This window comes from Pristiophorus japonicus, chromosome 3, assembly GCF_044704955.1.
Source record: "Pristiophorus japonicus isolate sPriJap1 chromosome 3, sPriJap1.hap1, whole genome shotgun sequence".
In the NCBI taxonomy this organism is placed as follows: domain Eukaryota; kingdom Metazoa; phylum Chordata; class Chondrichthyes; family Pristiophoridae; genus Pristiophorus; species Pristiophorus japonicus.
Window position 1 is genome coordinate 114,007,608 of NC_091979.1, and position 21,950 is coordinate 114,029,557.

The 21,950-nt window shown below is 44.7% G+C and overlaps 1 protein-coding gene across 7 annotated transcripts in view; it reads right to left on the reverse strand.

The window, feature by feature from the left end:
• The window catches only part of LOC139259843 (neurabin-1-like), a 180,966-nt gene that overhangs the window by 42,294 nt on the left and 116,722 nt on the right, over nt 1–21,950 (reverse strand). For 6 of the 7 annotated variants that reach the window (XM_070875722.1, XM_070875721.1, XM_070875725.1 and 3 more), the window contains exons 11-12: nt 14,577–14,627; nt 12,112–12,263 (exon numbers count right to left, since the gene is read on the reverse strand). In XM_070875722.1, coding sequence (XP_070731823.1) covers nt 12,112–12,263; nt 14,577–14,627 — 203 coding nt within the window. The remainder of the gene's footprint in view (nt 1–12,111; nt 12,264–14,576; nt 14,628–21,950) is intronic. The other variant, XM_070875726.1, reaches the window with a different exon arrangement.

A 21,950-nucleotide genomic window follows, 5' to 3' on the forward strand; every position in this document is an offset into this window, starting at 1 on the left:
GTGAACCTTTGCTGTACTCCCTCAATAGCAAGAATGTCCTTCCTCAGATTAGGAGACCAAAACTGTACACAATATTCAAGGTGTGGCATCAACAAAGCCCTGTACAAATACAGTAAGACCTCCCTGCTCCTATACGCAAATCCTCTCGCTATAAAGGCCAGCATGCCATTTGCTTTCTTTACTGCCTGCTGTACCTGCATGCCTACCTTAAATGACTGATGTACCATGACACCCAGGTCTTGTTGCACCTCCCCTTTTACTAATCTGTCACCATTCAGATAATAATCTGCCTTCCTGTTTTTGCCACCAAAGTGGATAACCTCACACTTATCCACATTATACTGCATCTGCCATGCATTTGTCCATTCACCTAACCTGTCCAAGTCCCTCTGCAGCCTCCTAGCATCTGGGACCTTGGTGAATAACGGGACAAATGGCGCATCTCCTTAACCAATGAGATTTAAAGATTGAAGTAAACAGAGTAAGGACCGAGAAGGAGATTAAATTAAAGTGAGTGAATTTAATGACAGATCAGGTACAGAAAGAGAAATTAAGAGAGGGAAAGAAATTGAGAGAGAAGAGAGGGGAAAATAAATAATTTTTTAAAAAAACTTGATATTTTTAAAATCTCCTAAAACAATTCACAACCTGAAGGAATGAGACACCACACTTATAATTGTTTACTTTTTGGGCAAGAGAAGTCGATTGGTAGTCATCAACAATTATTATGTGGTTAAAAGGGTACTTACGCTATTAATTGCTGGACTTAACTTTTCGTGGCGAGTTTAATGGGCAATTAATGTGTAAATGCAGCAACCTTATGAAAATTACGGGAAAGTTAAGTGTGAGGTGCCATTTTCGCGAAGCACATGGTATATCTCTTTCTTCGCTACAAGTTGCTGGCCAATTTGTGCATTGATAACGGCATGCGTCGTTTAAAGATGGTTATTTTTTCAGCATAATCTGGTCCACAATAGAATTTTCTTGCTGCTGCTTCTGTTTTATCAAATATAATAAATAGCCATACAAGGAAGATGCTATACGAGGCTGATTAATTCCTGTACCTAATGTTGCTGCTGCTTCATGCACAAGCTCATGTCTGCTTATCCTTCTGGTGTTATTTTGTAGAAATACTGTACTCACATCATTCACTATAAAGTACTGATAAATTTCATGAGGCAAAAGTTGCAGAGTGAGAAAGGAGACAAAACACTGGTAGTAGCCAACAATATCAGAAATCTGCTTCAGGTCCCAAGGATTTTTACAAATAAGGAATGAAATTTAAGCGCAACAAGCTGAAAATACAACTTGCCTTGGACAAAACAAGAAAAAACTTTTAATACAAATGCTAGGTCTGTGACCCAGAATCTGATTCATTAGTTCTCCTCAGGTTTCTCACCAAGAAGAACCTATAGATAGCTGAAGACATAAAGGAGGGCCTTATGCTGCAATCTATTTCAGTTATGAATAGACATCATGTGCAACATGTTTTGTAGTATCCTCTATGCAATGACAAAAGGAAAGGTGCCCAATTAAAAAAATATACACTGAAATTACACAGATAAATGAATTACAGGAAGTAATATACACATGTCTGATATTTTAATTTCAGTAGTTTGCCATTTATCAGTTATAGTCTTACTACCAAAAAAAGTGGTTTCTTAATTAAGTAGGATAGGAAATAGCCAGAGGTTTGCAATTTGAAGAACAGTTTTATTGCATGCATCAAGAAATATGCAATAGCAAGGTAATGTAGATCAATTCAGTTTTACCGTATTGGTCAAATCTATAATCTAAGGACGTTCTGGCTATTGAGGGAGTGCAGCGAAGGTTCACCAGACTGATTCCAGGGATGGCTGGAATGACATACGAGAAGAGACTGGATCAACTGGGCCTTTATTCACTGGAGTTTAGAAGGATGAGAGGGGATCTCATAGAAACATATAAGATTCTGACTGGACTAGACAGGTTAGATGCGGGAAGAATGTTCCCGATGTTGGGGAAGTCCAGAACCAGGGGACACAGTCTTAGGATAAGGGGCAGGCCGTTTAGGACTGAGATGAGGAGAAACTTCTTCACTCAGAGAGTTGTTAACCTGTGGAATTCCCTGCCGCAGAGTTGTTGATGCCAGTTCATTGGATATATTCAAGAGGGAGTTAGATATGGACTTTACGGCTAAAGGGATCAAGGGGTATGGAGAGAAAGCAGGAAAGGGGTACTGAAGGAATGATTAGCCATGATCTTATCGAATGGCAGTGCAGGCTCGAAGGGCCGAATGGCCTACTTCTGCATCTATTTTCTATGTTTCTATGTGTAAGATGCAACCAAAAGTATCCTCATCATGAAGGAGTCTTGTACAAACATTGCCCACAGAATGTTATAAAGATGGACAACATTCCCCCCCACAATCTCCCCGCCCCTCTTCCTCCCACTGTCTAAAACTCCCCTAACCAAATAGACCCTAATAGGGGGGTCGAAGCACGTAAACCCAAACCCTTACCCTAATCCCAACCCTGCGAGTCCCACAAGTTCAGGCCACTCGGGCCTACCTCAGGCTTCCTATCACATCGCCCATCGACGACCTCCGACGATCTCTGGCAACCCCTGATGACCTCCGGCGAGACCTACGAGTTCGGGCCATTCGGGCCCACCGCAGGCTTCCCACATCACCCCTCAACGTTCCCCGGCGACATCCGGCATCCCCCGGCGACCTCCAACGAGTCCCGCGAGTTCAGGCCATCTGGGCCTACCATAGGCTTCCCACCACCTCGCCCATCGCCGAACTCCGACGTCCCCCGGCGACCTCCGGAGGTGGCGTCCTCGACCTGGCTATCGGGCCTCCATGGAGTCGGCTTCGCCATCAAAAACAAGCTGGTTGACTGCCTCAAAGACTCCCCCTGCGGGGCTAACGAACGCCTCATGACTCTTCGACTTACCCTATCCCAGAACCAGTGCGCCACAGTCATCAGTGCGTATGTCCCGACACTCGATGCAACCGATGAGGCCAGAGGGTTTTTACACCAACCTCGAAAAATCCATGTCCTGCATCCCCGCAGGCGACAAACTGATCCTCCTCGGTGACTACAACGCCAGGGTTGGCAAGGACACAGACCTCTGGGGGAGCGTGATTGGCAGAGAAGGTGTAGGGAAAGCCAACTCCAGCGGTACCCTACTCCTGACAAAATGTCTAGAGCACAAACTTGTCATCATCAACACCTTGTTCCGCCAGAGGGACAAATACAAGGCATTGTGGCAACACCCTCGCTCCAAGCACTGGCACCTGCTTGATTACGTAATTGTCCGAGCCAGGGATCGCAAGGATGTGCGCATCGCCCACGCCATGACAGGAGCTGACGACTGCTGGACGGACCACTGCCTAATCCGATCCATCATCGACATCAACATAGTCCCAAAGCGGAGGGGGCAGCAGAAGCAGTGCCGCAAAAAAGTCAATGCTGGAGCACTTAAGGACCCAGCTAAGAGAGCCCTATACAGCCAGCGCCTCACAGCTAACCTGGCGTGCCTCGACAACCCCGAGATGCAGAATGCCCACAGTACTTGGTCTGCCCTCCAGGCCTCCATAGCCAGTTCCTGCAAAAAGACACTCGGTTACTCAACCAGGAAACACCAGGACTGGTTTGATGAGAATGATCAGGAGATCCAAGAGTTAATAAGATCGCAAGCGCAGGGCATTTCTGAGCCTTAAACAACAACCCAATGCAGGAGCAGCAAAACAGCATTACAGACGGTTCAAGGCTGAGGTCCGACAAAAAACCCGGGACCTAAAGAACAGGTGGTGGATGAAGAAAGCAGAGGAGATTCAGCAGCTGGCCGACAACCATGATGTGCGAGGATTCTTCATCGCAGTCAAGGCCACCTATGGGCCAAACACCCAAGGCCCACTCCACTGTTGGCCAAGAACGGGGAAACACTCATCAAGGACACCGAGGCAGTCAGGGCCCGCTGGAAGGAACACTTTGAAGATCTCCTCAATCGAGACTCTGCCTTTGACTCGAGTGTTCTCAACTCCATCCCGCAGCATGCTACCCGCCACCACCTCATTGAGACCCCAACACTGCACGAGGTAGAAAAATCCATAAGACAGCTCAAAAACAAAAAGGCTACGGGTGCGGACGGAATCCCTGCTGAGGCATTGAAGTATGGCGGAGAGGCACTGCTGCCGCGAATACACGACCTCATCTCTCTCATCTGGAGGGAGGTGAGCATGCCGGGGATCTGAGATGCAGTAATCGTGACCATCTTTAAAAAAGGGGACAAGTCTGACTGCGGCAACTACAGAGGAATCTCCCTGCTATCGCCTACTGGGAAAGTCGTCGCCAGAGTCCTCCTCAACCGTCTTCTTCCCGTGGCCGAGGAGCTCCTCCCAGAATCATAGTGCGGATTTCGTCCCCTATGGGGCACAATGGACATGATTTTTGCAGCGCGACAGCTACAGGAAAAATGCAGGGAAGAGCGCCAGCCCTTGCACATGGCCTTCGACACTGTCAACCGCGAGGGTCTATGGAGTGTCCTCCTCCGTTTCGGATGCCCCCAAAAGTTCGTCACCATCCTCCGCCTGCTCCATGACGACATGCAGGCCGTGATCCTTACTAAGGGATCCATCACAGTCCCAATCCACGGCCGAATCGGGTCAAACTGGGTTGCGTCATTGCCCCAACCCTCTTCTCAATCTTTCTCGCCGCCATGCTCCACCTCAGAGTCAACAAGTTCCCCGCTGGAGTGGAACTAAACTACAGAACCAGTGGGAACCTGTTCAACCTGTGCCGTCTCCGGGCCAGATCCAAGAACAACCCCAACCTCTGTCGTTAAGCTACAGTGCATGGACGATGTCTGCGTCTGGGCACATAGAGAGGCTGCACTCCGGGACATAGTCGACGTATTTACTGAGACATACGAAAGCATGGGCCTTATGCTAAACATCCGTAAGACAAATGTCCTCCACCAGCCTGTCCTCACCGTATAGCACTGCCCCCCAGTCATCAAGATCCACGGTGCGGCCCTGGACACCGTGGATCACTTCCTATCAACAAGAGCAGGCATCGACGACGAGATCCAACACCGCCTCCAGCGCACCAGTGTAGTCTTCGGCCGCCTGAGGAAAAGAGTGTTTGAAGACCACGTCCTCAAAACTGCCACCAAGCTCATGGTCTACAGAGCTGTAGTAATACCTGCCCTCCTGTATGGCTCAGAGACATGGACCATGTACAATAGACACCTCAAGTTGCTGGAGAAATATCACCAATGATGTCTCCGCAAGATCCTACAAATACCCTGGGAGGACAGGCGTACCAACATCAGCGTCCTCATTCAGGCTAACATCCCCAGCATTGAAGCACTGACCACATTCGATCAGTTCCGCTGGGCAGGCCACATAGTCCGCATGCCAGACACGAGACTCCCAAAGCAAGTGCTCTACCGGGAGCTCCTTCATGGCAAACGAGCCAAAGGTGAGCAGCGGAAACGCTACAAGGACATCCTCAAAGCCTCCCTGATAAAGTGCAACATCTCCACTGACACCTGGGAGTCCTTGGCCCAAGAATGCCCTAAATGGAGGAAGTGCATCCGAGAGGGCGCTGAGCACCTCGAGTCTCAACGCTGAGAGCATGCAGAAATCAAGCGCAGGCAGCGGAAAGAGCGTGCAGCAAACCAGTCCCACCCACCCCTCCCCTCAACGACTCTGTCCCACCTGTGACAGAGTCTGTGGCTCTTGTATTGGACTGTTCAGCCACCAAAGAACTCACTCCAGGAGTGGAAGCAAGTCTTCCTCGATTCCGAGGGACTGCCTATGATGATGATGGATAAAGATGGCTTTAGAATCTTTTACATACAATACTGAGAAAACTGGGCTACAATTAGCCTGCAAATCAAATTCTGGATTGTTGTTGCATATGTAAACTAAAATGACAACAAGCACGATAAATTAGACTCTTGGGCTCCCCGATTCTCTAGTGATGAATTCACAATAAAATTTGCTGGAAAAATAATTAGAATGCGCAGCCGCGAACATAGCGGTGGATCTGGAACTGCGCAGCAATGTCTGGTACATATCCAAGGTACCCGGGCTTGACACAGAATGAAACAGGTTATTTAATGTTTCCATAAAAGTGAAAGCACTGAATAATTTGTACAGGTTCTCCATTTTTATATTTTAATAATTGATTGGTATAAATCGAGTTAATTTTCTTATTTTGTAATTAGTTCTCATTGCTTATACGTAATCAGGACAGCACAAAAGGACACCAGTCTGCCTTTTATTGTTGCAAATCCTGGTAAATTTCACATATTTTGTCAATAATTGGCTGGTTGCTTTATTTTAGACAAAGTTATGACAATAAAGAAATGTTGGTTTGATGGAGAAACACTGAGGCAGTTACTTACTCACACACGCAACCCACAATTTCATATACCAGTTTATTTCACTCCCATTTCACCCAAAACAGGGTTGCCGCATCGACCTGACTCGGAGTTACTGTGCCAGACATTTTATTGGCCGAATGCTGGGGTTCAATTATTTACAAACCGCACTTCTATCAAAGATCCGATGTATTTGGTAAAATTGTTTATAATTCCTTTCTGGATAATAAGAATAGTGTGAAAAGAGATTCCTCTAACTCATACTAAACACCAGGAAGACCTTCCATTTCCCATTACTAGGCTTTAAATTTTTAAGTTTTAAAATAAATCAGTAGAATAATTCGACATGTAATCAAGTTGTTCCAAAATAGCTGTATTTGAGTATAACGCCCCTTCAACATTTTAGACCCAGAGAATTTTATTTAGTGGGAAATTCATGCAAACAGTGTCAAAATATGTGATTGAATACGTAACTGATTCTGAACCCTCTGGCACCATTTTGTAAAGGTCTAAGTAGCTGTGGCGGTCACAGTGGTGTTAATTCAGCAAATTTGATCCTACCATTGATTTTAATGGGGGTAAGGGGGCAGAGCTATGATAAGTAGTTGTTCAACTTTTTCGGTAAGGATTACTGTATAGCAGCACAAAAGTCCCAGCAAATTATGGCATGACACAAGTCACTCAACATAATTTCTTCAAATATCTGCATCATAATAGTGGTGTATGAAGTAATGGCACAAGTTTTCAGAAATACAGGCCCATTGGGAATTTTAACTTTTAATAATATTTATTTATAGAAGTTGAATAATTTTTCAAATATGGAAACAATATAGATAATAAGATTGTTCCTAATAGTTTTCAGAAGAAAAGCACAGGATATGACTCTAGCGCCTTCATGTTTTTGGTCCAAGATGATACTTAGGAAAACACTGATCTTAATTAGCAAAGACATTAATTTCCAAATGCACAGCACACCACCAGAACAACTGGTCAGTGCTGGTGTTTTATTTTTGGTTCTTTTGATTTATTAGTTTTGAGGAAAAAATCCCATCACATGAACTTCAGCCAGTGGAAAATAGAAATGCAAGAGTTGGTTGATAGACAGGAAACACAGTTAGAGTAAATGGATATTGCTCAGAATGCAGAAGGGCTGGAAGTGGTATAGAAACATAGAAAATAGGTGCAGGAGTAGGTCATTTGGCCCTTCGAGCCTGCACCACCATTCAATATCATGGCTGATCATTCCTTCAGTACCTCTTTCCTGCTTTCTCTCCATACCCCTTGATCCCCCTAGCCGTAAGGGCCATATCTAACTCCCTCTTGAATATTTCCAATGAACTGGCATCAACAACGATCTGCGGTAGGGAATTCCACAGGTTAACAACTCTCTGAGTGAAGAAGTTTCTCCTCATCTCGGTCCTATATGGCTTACCCCTTATCCTTAGACTGTGTCCCCTGGTGCTGGACTTCCCCATCATCGGGAACATTCTTCCCGCATCTAACCTGTCCAGTCCCGTCAGAATCTTGTAAGTTTCTATGAGAAACCCTCTCATCCTTCTAAACTCCAGTGTATAAAGGCCCAGTTGATCCAGTTTCTCCTCATATGTCAGTCCTGCCATCCCGGGAATCAGTCTGGTGAACCTTCACTGCACTCCCTCAATACCAAGAACGTCCTTCCTCAGATTTGGAGACCAAAACTGAACACAATATTCCAGGTGGGGCCTCACCAAGGCCCTGTACAACTGCAGTAAGACCTCCCTGCTCCTATACTCAAATCCCCTAGCTATGAAGGCCAACATACCATTTGCCTTCTTCACCGCCTGCTGTACCTGCATGCCAACTTTCAGTGACTGATGAACCATGACACCCAGGTCTCGTTGCACCTCCCCCTTTCCTAATCTGGCGCCATTCAGATAATATTCTGTCTTTGTGTTTATGCCCCCAAAGTGGATAACCTCACATTATACTGCATCTGCCATGCATTTGCCCACTCACCTAACCTGTCCAAGTCACCCTGCAGCTTTTTAGCGTCCTCCTCACAGCTCACACTGCCACCCAGCTTAGTGTCATCTGCAAACTTGGAGATATTACACTCAATTCCTTCATCTAAATCATTAATGTATATTGTAAAGAGCTGGGGTCCCAGCACTGAGCCCCACGGTACTCCACTAGTCACTGCTTGCCATTCTGAAAAGGACCCGTTTATCACGACTCTCTGCTTCCCGTCTGCCAACTCATTCTCTATCCACATCAGTACATTACCCCCAATACCATGTGCTTTGATTTTGCACAACAATCTCTTGTGTGGGACCTTGTCAAAAGCCTTTTGAAAGTCCAAATACACCACATGCACTGGTGCTCCCTTTTCTACTCTACTAGTTACATCCTCAAAAAATTCCAGAAGATTTGTCAAGAATGATTTTCCTTTCATAAATTCATGCTGACTTGGACCGATCCTGTCACTGCTTTCCAAATGCGTTGCTATTTCATCTTTAATAATTGATTCCAACATTTTCCCCCACTACTGATGTCAGGCTAACCGGTCTATAATTACCTGTTTTCTCGCTCCCTACTTTTTTTAAACAGTGGTGTTACATTCGTTACCCTCCAGTCCATAGGAACTGATCCACAGTCGACAGACTGTTGGAAAATGATCACCAATGCATCCACTATTTCTATGGCCACTTCCTTAAGTACTCTGGGATGCAGACTATCAGGCCCTGGGGATTTATCAGCCTTCAATTCCATCAATTTCCCTAACACAATTTCCCGCTTTATAAGGATATCCTTCTCACTAGACCCTCGGTCCCCTAGTATTTCCGGAAGGTTATTTGTGTCTTCCTTCGTATACCCCAAGGGTCAGTACTGGATCCATTTTAGTTCTCCAAAACAAAAACAAAATATTGTGAATGCTGGAAATCTGAAATAAAAACAGAAAATGCTGGACGAAAGGTCATCGACCTGGAACCTTAACTCTCTCTCTCTCTCCACAGATGCTGCCTGACCTGCTGAGTATTTCCAGCATTTTCTGTGTTTATTCCATTTTCATTTTCTCTGTAGATGATTTGAACTTGGATATGGAGGAAAAACTGATGACACAAAAATACGAGGTTTGCCAAATAATAAATGCTGGGGGACGGTGTGATTGAAATTGCTAAACAGTGACATTGTTAAAGAATGAAATGAATATGTCTATGGGGGATGGAGAAGTGACACAGTGAAAGACTTTGGAAGACAGACAGGTTGGCAAAATGGGCAGTCAGCTGCCAGATGCAATTTAATGCGGATATAAGCGAGGGAATGCATTTTGGCAGGAAATTCAACAAGGAATGAGAGTATACACTTAATGGAAAGACACTGGAGGGTGTGGATAAACCATGGGCACCCTGTTGTTCAAACATATATCCATGAAACGAGTTTAATAGATAAATCCATTGAAATTCTGGGTTTAATAATGGGGCATAGAGTACAAGAGTAAAGAGGCAATGATGAATTTACAAAAGATCGTTAGGTCACAGTTAAGTGTCCAGTTTTGGGTGCCCCATTATGGAATGAACATTAAAGCCAATGAAAGTGTAGATTCATCAGGATGATAGTATGGATGGGAAACCATTGTTAGGAGGAGAGACTTGAGACACTATGACTACTTCCACTAGAATAGTGAATGCTGATGAGATTTAATGGAGGTTTCTAAAATTATGAAGAATTTTGATCAAGTGAATAGGGAAGGACTATTTTCTCTGTTTGGAGAGCAGTGATGAGGGGCTCATCAATTTGGACTCTAAGGGAACCAAGGGATATGGTGATCGGGCAGGAAGGTAGAGTTGAGGTCGAAGATGATCCATAACCTTATTGAATGGCAGAGCAGGCTTGAAGGGCCGTATCGCCAACTCCTGCTCCTAATTCTTATGTTGTTATGTAATTTAGAATTAACACTAAAAATGAAGAGAGAAGTTAGGAAAAATGTCTTTACAGAGGGTTATTGGAATATGGAACACTTTGCCACAGGGTGTTGTAGAGGCTGAAACCATTGCATTTTGTAAAGGAAAACTGGATAAATGTTTGAAGGAGAGGAAGATACAAGGCTATGGGGAAAGAACAGGGCTCTGAGAATTGTTCTGGACCGCCATAGCAAATAACTTAGACACAATGGGCCCAAGTTTCGAGCTGTGCCTAGAACGGTGCAGTCCCAACCTGGACGCCCGTTTTTCGCGCCACAAAGTGCGCCTAAAAAAACCCTCCATATTCTCCACCTTCCTGCAGGTCCTCTGGCCCTCGGCGCAGCGCAGCAGGAGCTGTAGGGGGCGGAGCCAGGTCTCTGCGCTGAAAACAGTGCCGGGACCTCTGCACATGCGCGCTACAGTGGGCACGCAAGTGCAGTAGCTCCAGGCGCCCAAAACTGTGTGGGAGGGGCCCAAAGCACGCAGCCTCTAGCCCTGGCCGAATGGCCTCACTGGGGCTGCGTGAATAAGGCTCCTCCCACGGCCAGCTCCCGCTTCCCGCCCCCCCGCCTCCGGACCGGACCGGACCCGACACCCGCTCTCCACACCCCCCGCCCCGGACCCGACCCGACACCCACTCCCTGGACCGGACACCCGCCCCCGATACCCGCTCTCCCCCCCCCCGCCTCCGGACTGGATCCGACCTGACTTCCCTCCCCCCGACCTGACCTCCCTCTCCCCGACCCGAACCGAACCGACCTCCCTCCCACCACCCCCCCGACCCGACCCAACGCCACCTACCTGTAAATCTGGTGCTGAGGATGGGCCCTGCCCGAAGTCTCGGGCCCGGCCCGTTCAGTCTCCCTCCCCCTTCTCCTTCTCCTTCCCCCCCACCCTTCCCAATCTCCTTCCCCCCCCCCCCACAATCTCCTTCTCCCCCTTCTCCCCCATCCCTCTCCCTTCTCCCCATCCCTCCCCCTTCTCCCCCACTCTTCGCTGTCAGAAACACAGACACTGACAGATAGAGAATGAGAGACACACAGACAGACAGAGAGATAGAGACACTGACAGAGACACACTGAGGGGGGCATCCCAGCACGCTGTTGGAGGACTCCCGGTGCTGCAGTCGGTAAGTAGAAAATGTTTTATTTATTGATTTAAAAAAAAAATTTATTTATTAATTTTTTTGATTGATTTATTGGTTGATTTATTGATGTATTTATCATTTATTATTGATGATGGCTCTTTATTTGTAAAACTGAAGTGTTTAATGTTTGTAAACTTCCCTTTAAACACCCCCCCCACCATTCCCTACGCCTGATTTGTAACCTACGCCTGATTTTCTAAAGTGTAGACAAGGTTTTTTCGAGCCTACAAAAATCTTCACTTACTCCATTCGAAGTTAGTTTGGAGTAAGTTTTCACTCACGAAACTTTGAAATCAGGCGTAAGTGGCCGGACACGCCCCCTTTTGAAAAAAAAATTCTGTTCCAAAGTGAAACTGTTCTAACTGACTAGAACTGGAGCAAACTAAATGACGAGAATTCCGATTTCTAAGATACTCCGTTCTACACCAGTTGCTCCTAAAAATCAGGAGCAAATCATGTGGAAACTTGGGTCCATAAGGCCAAACGGCCTCCTACTGTGTGGCAAACTTCTATGGTACTAAATTAGCTGATAATTCATTTTTAGCACTAAATTCACAATTTGTTTTAGCGACTTTGCTTAATTCAAATTATTGGAAATGATCTGTTAAAAAGATATCAAATTATTGTCACAAATTATATTGTGTTTACCTGTATACTTTCCCAATCATCACCAGCTCCAAAAGATTCCTTTAGTTTGAATCTAGATGGAGGCTGTCTTTTAACTTTCAAAGCAAGTTGCGCTCTTGCTTTGTGTGAACTTGTATCTAATCGCTTGGTTTCTGGAACAGCCTCGTCAAAATCTGAAATGTTAAAATAGTTTGTAAAGACATGTACAAGTTTAGAACTCAGTAAAATACCTAACTTTTGGACATGACATTTTAAAGTTAAACCCAAGAAAAAAAAAAAATTTATCTAGCCCATTGCGCCAGCATGACTTGGATGGTCGCACACTGCCTCAGAGTCTGGGTTGTGGGTTTAAACCGGACTCCAGAACTTGACCACATAATCAAAGTTCCAGTGAAGCACAGGAGTGCGGCATTGTTGGAGATAAAAACCTTTGAATGAGGCAATAAAATGAGATCTCCATCTACTTGCTCCAGTGGTTCAGATGGATGTACAAGATCCCATGGCACTAATTGGAGAAGCAGGGACTTCTCCCAGTACTCACTCAACCAGCAAAAACAGGTTATCTTGTCCGCATTACATTGCTGTGTGTGTGATCTTGCTGTGTTAAAACAGCTACTACATTTGTCTACATAATAGTAATAACTGCACTTCAAAGTAAAACATTGTACGTGAAACACTCTGGTTCCCAACCCCGGAGGTCAAAGCCCCACAAAAATGTGCCAATCCTCATCTACTCCCAACCCCTGATTGAAAGTACCCCTGCCGGCTCCCTCTCTACTGAGGCAAATATTGACCCCCATCTGTCCCCCCGCCCCCTCCAACTTGGCTCTTACTCCTCCCCTTCCTCACCTATCCCGCTCTCCCCTCACATTGTCATCTGCCTACTCTCCTGGTTTAGTTCAACTATCTCCCACCCTCTAACCCTGTTTGGCCTGAAAAGTGCCCATAGTCTTGACTTCCCATGTGCAATGCCACAGGAGATTGACTAGTATTTCTAAAAAAATGTTTTTTCCCCTTTTAAATCACACATATACAATAATTTTGTGAATGTACAGCTCTTATTTTGGGAAAATACACATTTTACTTAATATAGTCCTAAATAAAATTCTGATTAAAACTTCAGAAGTCACGTATAATTTAATTGAATAGATTCTCTTTATTCCAATAATACATATATATTCGATATCATCTTCTTCGGCAGTCCCCCGGAGTCGAGGATGACTTGCTTCCACACTAAAATCAGTTCTAAAGGTGACTGATGAGACCAATGCGGGATCTACAGTCTCTGTTACAGGTGGGGCAGATGGGTGGGGTGCTTGATTTGCACACAGCTAATGCTTACAACATAAAGCACGACTGAATTTGTTTTCTTTTTGTGTAAAATATATAAACATTACAAGATCATTCTATACACAAGGTGGAATAATTATATGATCTATCTTTCTGAATAACAATTGCTCAAGATTTATATAAAGATGTAATTTTGTGTTTAAATATATGGATACGTATAAAGGAATGTTTACAGAATTGTTTATTTTACTTTTGGCAAGGTTCAATGCTTTGTTTTTGTAACATATTACGGCCATTTCATACAATGAAAGAAACACAACATCACTGCAGTTCAAATCACATAATATAGCAGAACCTCAACTCAAACGACATTATGTCATGATCACTGGAGACAACTATCTGTTCCTATCAGCCTTGGCAAATGCTACTAGCTTAAAAAAAAGTCAGCTTGCTGAAAATGAAATAAAAATACCCCACAACTTGTAACTATCTGCAAGAATATTACAGTATGTTTCAAGGACTACAGTTTAATAACCATGGATTATTACAGTGCCATTTTAGGATCACAATGTATGTATCCCTGGGTAGTACAGTACAGACCAAAGTGATTACGAGACACATCGTCCAATACCACAAAACCTTAAGTAGCCTTAAATCCATTCCCCCTGGCAAAACAACACTACTATCTAGTGCTCTTACATTAGCTAAGAATGTATATTACATTTATCCCATGGACAAAATCATAGTGGGTACCTGACTTTTCCTGTGGAATACATGTAGCAGAGAAATTTGCCTTTCAGATTCTTTTTGGGCCAGGTATTGGGAGACAAGACTATCGCAGCATCTTTCATGGTGTGAAACTCATCTATTACCCAAGATAGCTTTGGATCTGATTAGTGGTCTCTGAATCCCTCTCTCTGATAAAATAGCGCTGCTTTCTCCTACTCTTGCTGTCACAAAACATATCGGGAAAAACACAAGAGGAAGACTCCAGTGCACAATGGGCAAGCTGAGGAGGGGTGATCAGTGGATAAATATCTTAAGCACTCCAAATGCCCACCAACACAATTTAAGCTTACTTTAATATGCAGACATATAAATGTAATTAACCTTTGTGTTGCTCTCAAACTTTATTATTTTAATTTAAGATTATCCTTTTAACTTGTTTAACAATGTATCTTAGTGCACCAACTTACCACAGATTTTGAAAATGTTGCTACATTCCCATTCCACAGCAGCTTTAGGAGCTTTTCCAAAAAAGAGAAAACATATTTTAATGGTGACATGTTTAATAATTAGAAGCACTATTGATCAAAATGTTTAATTATAGAAAAAAAATAATAATTTGGAGTAGATGCATCAAGAAGTTACTACATTTTCTGTTCACTTCTGGGTTCTGTCACGGGTTCATTCAAACTAAGGTATTCACTGCTTGTTCAGCACAAGCAGTCAAAAAATACACACTAAAACATTGCATCCTTCACACTTTTCTGGGGATGAGGAGAAATCAAAATAAAGACATTTTGGAGGCATTCCCACATACATTGGGCTCAATTTTCCTCAGTCATTTGCGTCGTTTTTTTTGAGCAGGCTGCTTTTTTTGACCCAAGTTAAAAAACCAGTTTTCCCAATCAATTTGCACCAGCGTAACTCAGTAAGTTACAATTTTTTTTAGGTACTTTTTTTTTCAACCTGCCACCCACACCAATTCTGACCATTTAAGCAAGTTTGGCCAGCTGAGAGTTACTCCAGTTCTGCTTAGACCAGCGTATGTAAACCTTCTAGAGAGTTAAAGAAATCGGCGCAGGTAAGGAAATCGGCGCAGGTAAGTACAGCAGATGCCCGGACAGCAGCAGCAGGAAAGGTAATGGGGGGGGGGGGGGACGACACCTTTCGGGTGTAGTTAGGTGCGAGGACCGGGAGGGAGGAGGCCATTCGGCCTGGGATAGGGGTGGGGGAATGCCTGGGCTAGGGGCGGGGGAGCGGACTGGCAAGCCCTTTGGCTTGGGCTGGGAGTCCAGTCGGCCAGGGCTAGGGGCAGGAGAGGGCACCGGGAGACCACTTGGCCGGGGCTAGGGGCGGGAGAGCGCACTAGGAGACCACTTGGCCGGGGCTAGGGGTGGGACCGGCTTTAATAATTGGAGGCAAGTTGCTGCAATATATTTTAGTGTGTTTTTAAGTTGATGCAATGTATTTAATGTGTTTTTAAATTGATGCAATGTGTTTTAATATGTTGGGATCTGACTGTATGTTTCACTTTGCAGCCTCAGCTCGCATTGTGTCCCTGGTTACCATGGCAGCTCGATCTTTTTGGCGCAGATCATGGCTCCACCCCCAAAACGAAAGGACAGGTTAGGCCAAAATGAAGAAATCCAATGGGGCAACTTAAAACATTTTTTTTGGCGCACTTGGGCCCCAAAGAAAACAGGCGTAACTCAAGTATGCCAAAAAAAAGCTTTGGGGAAAATTGAGCCCCAAGGGCTTTCTACATCCTGGAGCATTCATTTGCTTTTCCCAGGTAAACTGGTGTCACTCTCAAAGTCGCAAGTCCAAACAGCTGGACTCCTAGGAAAGACTAAAGACTTGTGCTTATATAGCGCTTTTCACGACCTCATGAGGTCCCAAAACGCTTTACAGCTAATGAAGTACTTTTGAAATGTAATCACTGTTGTAATGTAGGAAACGTGGCAGCAAAGTCCCACAAACAGCATCATCATCATAGGCAGTCCCTCGAAATCAAGCAAGACTTGCTTCCACTCTAAAAGTGAGTTCTTAGATGACTGAACAATATGGGAATTACAGTCTCTGTCACAGGTGGGACAGACAGCTATTGAAGGAAAGGGTGGGTGAGGAGTCTGGTTTGCCGCACGCTCCTTCCGCTGCCTGCGCTTGGTTTCTGCATGCACTCGGCGACAAGACTCAAGGTGCTCAGCGCCCTCCTAGGTGCTCTTCGGCCAGGGACTCCCAGGTGTCGGTGGGGATGTTGTATTTTATCAAGGAGGCTTTGAGGGTATCCTTGAAACATTTCCTCTGCCCACCTGGGACACGCTTGCCATGTAGGAGTTCTGAGTAGAGCTCTTGCTTTGGGAGTCTTGTGTCAGGCATGCGAACAATGTGGCCCGCCCAACGGAGCTGATCAAATGTGGTCGGTGCTTCGATGCTGGGGATGCTGGCCTGAAAGAGGACACTAACGTTAGTGCGTCTGTCCTCCCAGGGGATTTGCAGGATCTTGCGGAGACAATGCTGGTGGTATTTCTCCAGTGATTTGAGGTGTCTACTGTATATGGTCCCACAAACAGCAATGTGATAATGACCAGACAATGTTTTTTTGTGTGATGTTGAGGGATAAATATTAGCTAGGAAACCAGGGAATACTCCCCTGCTCTTCTTCGAAATAGTGCCATGGGATCGTTTGTGTCCACCTGAGAGAGCAGACGGGGCCTCGATTTAATGTCTCTTCCGAAAGATGGCAACAGTGCAGCACTCCCTCATTATTGCACTGGAATATCAGTCTAGCTTTGTGTGCTGGAATGGAATTTGAACCAACAACCTTCTGATTCAGATGCAAGAGTGCTACCAATTGAGCCACAGCCGACACTACAAGGGTGTCGATGTTTTGCACAAGAAATGGTACAAGCTCACGCAGGATTTATTGTCAGCAGGTATCCCTGCTGAAGCAGTGGTAAATATCTCAACGTCTAGTCGAGGATCTTTTTCAGAATGTCTTAATGCAGCAGCCACTTACAGCCGATGCCCAAAATACAGCTGTATGGTCCAATGGCAGGTGAAAGAATGTATTCGGTCATGTGACAATTAAGGGAGTTCACTTGCTTCGGAAACTGAGTTTTGAACAAATTTAATTGCATCTTCGATCTCAAGAGTACTGAACAGATTCCTCCACAAGGAAATGTTTAAAATAATGGTCACTGCCATAGGTCATGCCTTCCAAAGACTGGTTGGCCACAGCAAACTTTAAGGGTGCTGAGTTTCCAAATTAGCCACGTCATTGCAGGTTCAGCTGTGAGTGCAAGGTGCGCCTCTTTGGCTTTTTCAAGAATCTCAGGGTCCTCATGAAATGCCTGTCTATTGTCACAGTGAATTTCAGGATGTTTGCTATTTAAGATTATTGATTCTTGTATTTCCTGCAGGGAGATTATTCACATGGTGATCCAGCAAATGCTCACCACATTAAAGACCATGATTTAATCATCATCAACTATAAAAAATCTAATCTAGCATTCCTGCCCTTCCTAGAGTGATTTGTAGTCCTTCAGCCTTGTGTACCCTCTTCTTTAGTTGAAGATCACATCACTACTATGGCCTGTTCGTGATGGCTATTTTCACCATTTGTGAACGTTCTTTGCTGACGGTTTCTTGTATTCCAACTGCGTTGATGAATCAAGCTTCAGCTCTGATAGGCCCAGGAGCGAAAGGTTCTCTGGGGATTTGGCTATAACAGCCAGCTACTCAAATAGTGGTCCACATACAGGATAACTGGGCTTAGAGCATGGAATTAATCTACCTAGAATAACAATATGGAACTGCTAATGCATCCTCAGAAATTTTCACACACTATCCAGTATATCGACAAATATGGTGGAACACAATCTTGTTTTTTTCTTCAAGGAATTTTACTGATTATTCTTTGTTGACCACATCATGAATGATATTCTTGCAATATGTGGCTAGGATGGACAACAGACAGCTGGTTCTTTGAGACAATAAGCAGTCCATCTGTGTAAGTGGAAAATCCATACTAAAGTAGCCTAGAACATTTACTCCTTATTTACTCACTTTGGGGTTACCCATCAACAAACAATAGCAAAGTCCTGTGTTTATACTGAAGAACAAGTCAGTGTGAATGAAACTGGATGATTTGTCTTTTTCATGGACATGTACAACTCTTAGGTAAAGCTTTCCAAACAGACCCACTCACCTGCTCTTTCCCCATAGCCCTATAAATTTTTTCCGTTCAAGTATTTATCCAATTTTCTTTTGAATGTTACTATTGCATATGCTTTCTTTCAGGCAGTGCATTCCAGATTACAACTCACTGTGTAAAAAAAAATGTTTCATATCACCTCTGGTTCTTTTGCCAATCACCTTCAATCTGTGCCCTCTGGTTACTGACCCTTTTGCCACTGGAAACCGTTTCTCCTTATTTACTCAATCAAGATCACTCATGATTTTCTCTTCACCTCCTCTGCTCTGAGGAGAACACCAGCTTCCTCAGTCTCTCCACATAACTGAAGTCCCTCACCCCATGTACCATTCTAGTGAATCTTTTCTATACCCTCTCTAAGACCGTGACATTCTTTCCAAAGTGTGGTGCCAAGAATTGAACACAATGCTCCAGCTGAGTCTTAAACCGGTGTTATAAAGATTTAGCATAACTTTCTTGCTTTTGCACTCTATTCCTCGATTTATAAAGCCAAGGATCCCATATGCTTTTCAACTTCTCCTGCCAACTTAAAATATTTGTGTACATACACCCATAAGTCTTTCTGTTCCTGCACCCCCTTTAAAATTGTACCATTTAGTTCTCTTCAGTCTGCCTACCAAAATTATCACTTCACAGCTCTCTGCATTAAATTTCATCTGCCATGTGTCTTCCCATTTCACCAGTCTGTCTATGCCCCCCTGAAGTCTGTTATTATCTTCTTCATTGTTTACTACATTTCTGAGATTCGTGTTATCTGCTAACTTTGAAATTATGCTCTGTATACCCAAGTCCAGGTCATTAATATATATCAAAAAGAGCAGCGGTCCTAATACTGACCCCTGGAACACCACTGTATACCACCCTCCAATCTGAACAACAACCGTTCATCACTACTCTCTGCATTTTGTATCCATGCTGCCACTGTCCCTTTAAGACCATGGCTTTAATTTTGCTTATAAGTCTATTATAAATGCCTTTTGAAAGTTTATATACACATCAACCACATTATCATCAACCTTCTCTGTTACTTCATCAAAGAACGCAATCAATTTAGTCAAACATGATTTGCCGTTAACAAAATTTTGCTGACCTTCATTAATTAGCCTGTACTTTTCCAAGTGTCAATTAATTTTGTTCTGGATTATTGTCTATAATTGTGTCCCCACCATGGATTTTAGGCTGACTGGCCTGTACTTATTGGGTTTATCCCTCTGCCCTTTTTTGAACAGAGTGCATAATTTGCAGTCCTCCAGCACCACCCCCATATACAAGGAGGATTGGAAGAGATTGGTGTACAGAGCCTTCACAATTTCCACCCTTACTTCCCTCAGTAACCTAGGGTGCATCCCATCCACATCTGGTGACTTTTCTACATTGAGTACTGTCAAGCTTTTAAGTACCTCCTCTAACTATTTTTATCCTATCCAATATCGCTACTGCCTCCTCCTTTACTGCTACATTAGCAGCAGCCTCATCTCTAATCCTTTTTGGTCCCTAATTAGCCCTAACTTCCTGTAATGTATGTACATACGGTCTGCCCACCACCAGGGGGCACTATCGTCAGAGGTCCTAGGGTCAGAGGTACACTCGTGCTGGGCCCGGTATATAACCTGAACTTCACCTTTGTATCGTCACTTCTGGAAGCCATTAAAGACTGACCAGGTTACACCTGGTCACTGGCTCACAGTACGGAGTTCATTGTATCATTTCATACACTACAACTGGCGACGAGGCAAATACGAACCCACGCAAAAGTATGGCGAGCACAGCACGATTGAGTACTGTTGGAATTCGAGAGATTCAATGAGGGAGAGGATTGAGGCGATTTCACGGATCGTCTTGACCAGTATTTTGTGGCAAACAACCGAAACAAAGACAAGGATGCAGAGAAGCGCAGGGCAGAAAAGGATTATAAGGAATGGGTGCTCTAGCTCGGGAACACCTTAAACCCATGGAACAAATCCTCATATCCAGATATTGCTCCTATATTCACATTCGTCCAGAAGGCCAGGACATAGTGGCATTTGTTGCCGACCTGAGACGTCTTGCAGGGCCTTGCAAATTTGGGCCTGCGTTGGAAGACAGACTGAGAGACTTTTTCGTGATCGGGGTCAACCACGAGGCGATCTTAAGTAAGCTTCTGGCTGCGGAGACGCCGGACCTCAGCAAGGTCATCACCATCGCCCAGGTTTGCATGTCCACGCAGAAAAGCATGAAGCAGATATCGCGACAAAACAGGAACTCCAAGTACTGTGTAGAAAATTGTATCGACGGCCGGCAGAGCTGCACATGGTAGGGCCTACTCGACTGCATCTGCAAGACCGGGAGCTGCTCAAAGTTTGCCATCGAGGGCCTATCGACTGCGTATGTGAGAACGGGAGCCACTCAAGGCCCGCCATTGGGCGCAAATCCGAGCTCAACGTATTGGCATTGCGGGGGCAATCACCGACTCCATCAGTGCCGCTTCAGGCAGTATGTATGCAGAGGGTGTGCGAAAACGGGGCATCTTCAGCGGACGTGTCCGCAACGGAGCAAGCGAGCTGCGACACACTACGTTGATGATGATCAATTCAGCTTGGATCTAGCGATGCAGCACGAGACATTTCAGCGCTCCAAGGAGGAAGTGTATAGCCAACCGATAATGATGGAGGTAAAATTAAACGGCGTGCACCGGTATCCATGGAATTAGACACGGATAATGAGCCAGAGGACTTTCGAAAAGCTGTGGGAGACCAAGGCAGAGATACCCAAGCCGAGTCCAATAAATGCGAAGTTGCGCATCTACACCAAAGAGCTCATACCAGTGATCGGTAGTGCAACAATAAGAGTGTCGTACGAGGGAGCGGTTCATGATCTACCGTTATGGATTATCCTGGGCAGCGGCCCATCATTATTCGGCAGGACTTGGCTCAAGAAAATAAAATGGAAATGGTATGATATCAAAGCTTTGTCATCAGCAGATGATGATTTGTGTGCTCAAGTGCTGAGCAAATTTCCCTCACTGTTTCGGCAGCTTCAAGGTAGATTCACCTAGGTCCAGACGCAAGGCCTATCTATCACAAAGCCAGGGCAGTCTCGCACATGATGAGAGAAAAGGTCGAGCTCGAATTGGACAGGCTACAACGCGAGGGGGTCATCTCACCAGTCGAATTTAATGAATGGGCCAGTCCCATTGTTCTGGTGTTAAAGAGCGACGGCATAGTCAGGATTTGTGGAGACTACAAACATAGAAAATAGGTGCAGTAGGCGGCCATTCGGCCCTTCGAGCCTGCACCACCATTCAATAAGATCATGGCTGATCATTCACCTCAGTACCTCTTTCCTGCTTTCTTTCCATACCCTTGATCCCTTTAGCCGTAAGGGCCATATCTAACTCCCTCTTGAATATGTCCAATGAACTCGCATCAACAATACTCCGCGGTAGGGAATTTCACAGCTAAACAACTCTCTGAGTGAAGAAGTTTCTCCTCATCTCAGTCCGAAATAGCTTACCCCTTATCCTTAGACTATGTCCCCTGGTTTTGGAGATCCCCAACATCGGGAACATTCTTCCTGCATCTAACCTGTCCAGTCCCGTCAGAATTTTATATGTTTCTATGAGATCCCCTCTCCTTCTAAACGCCAGTGA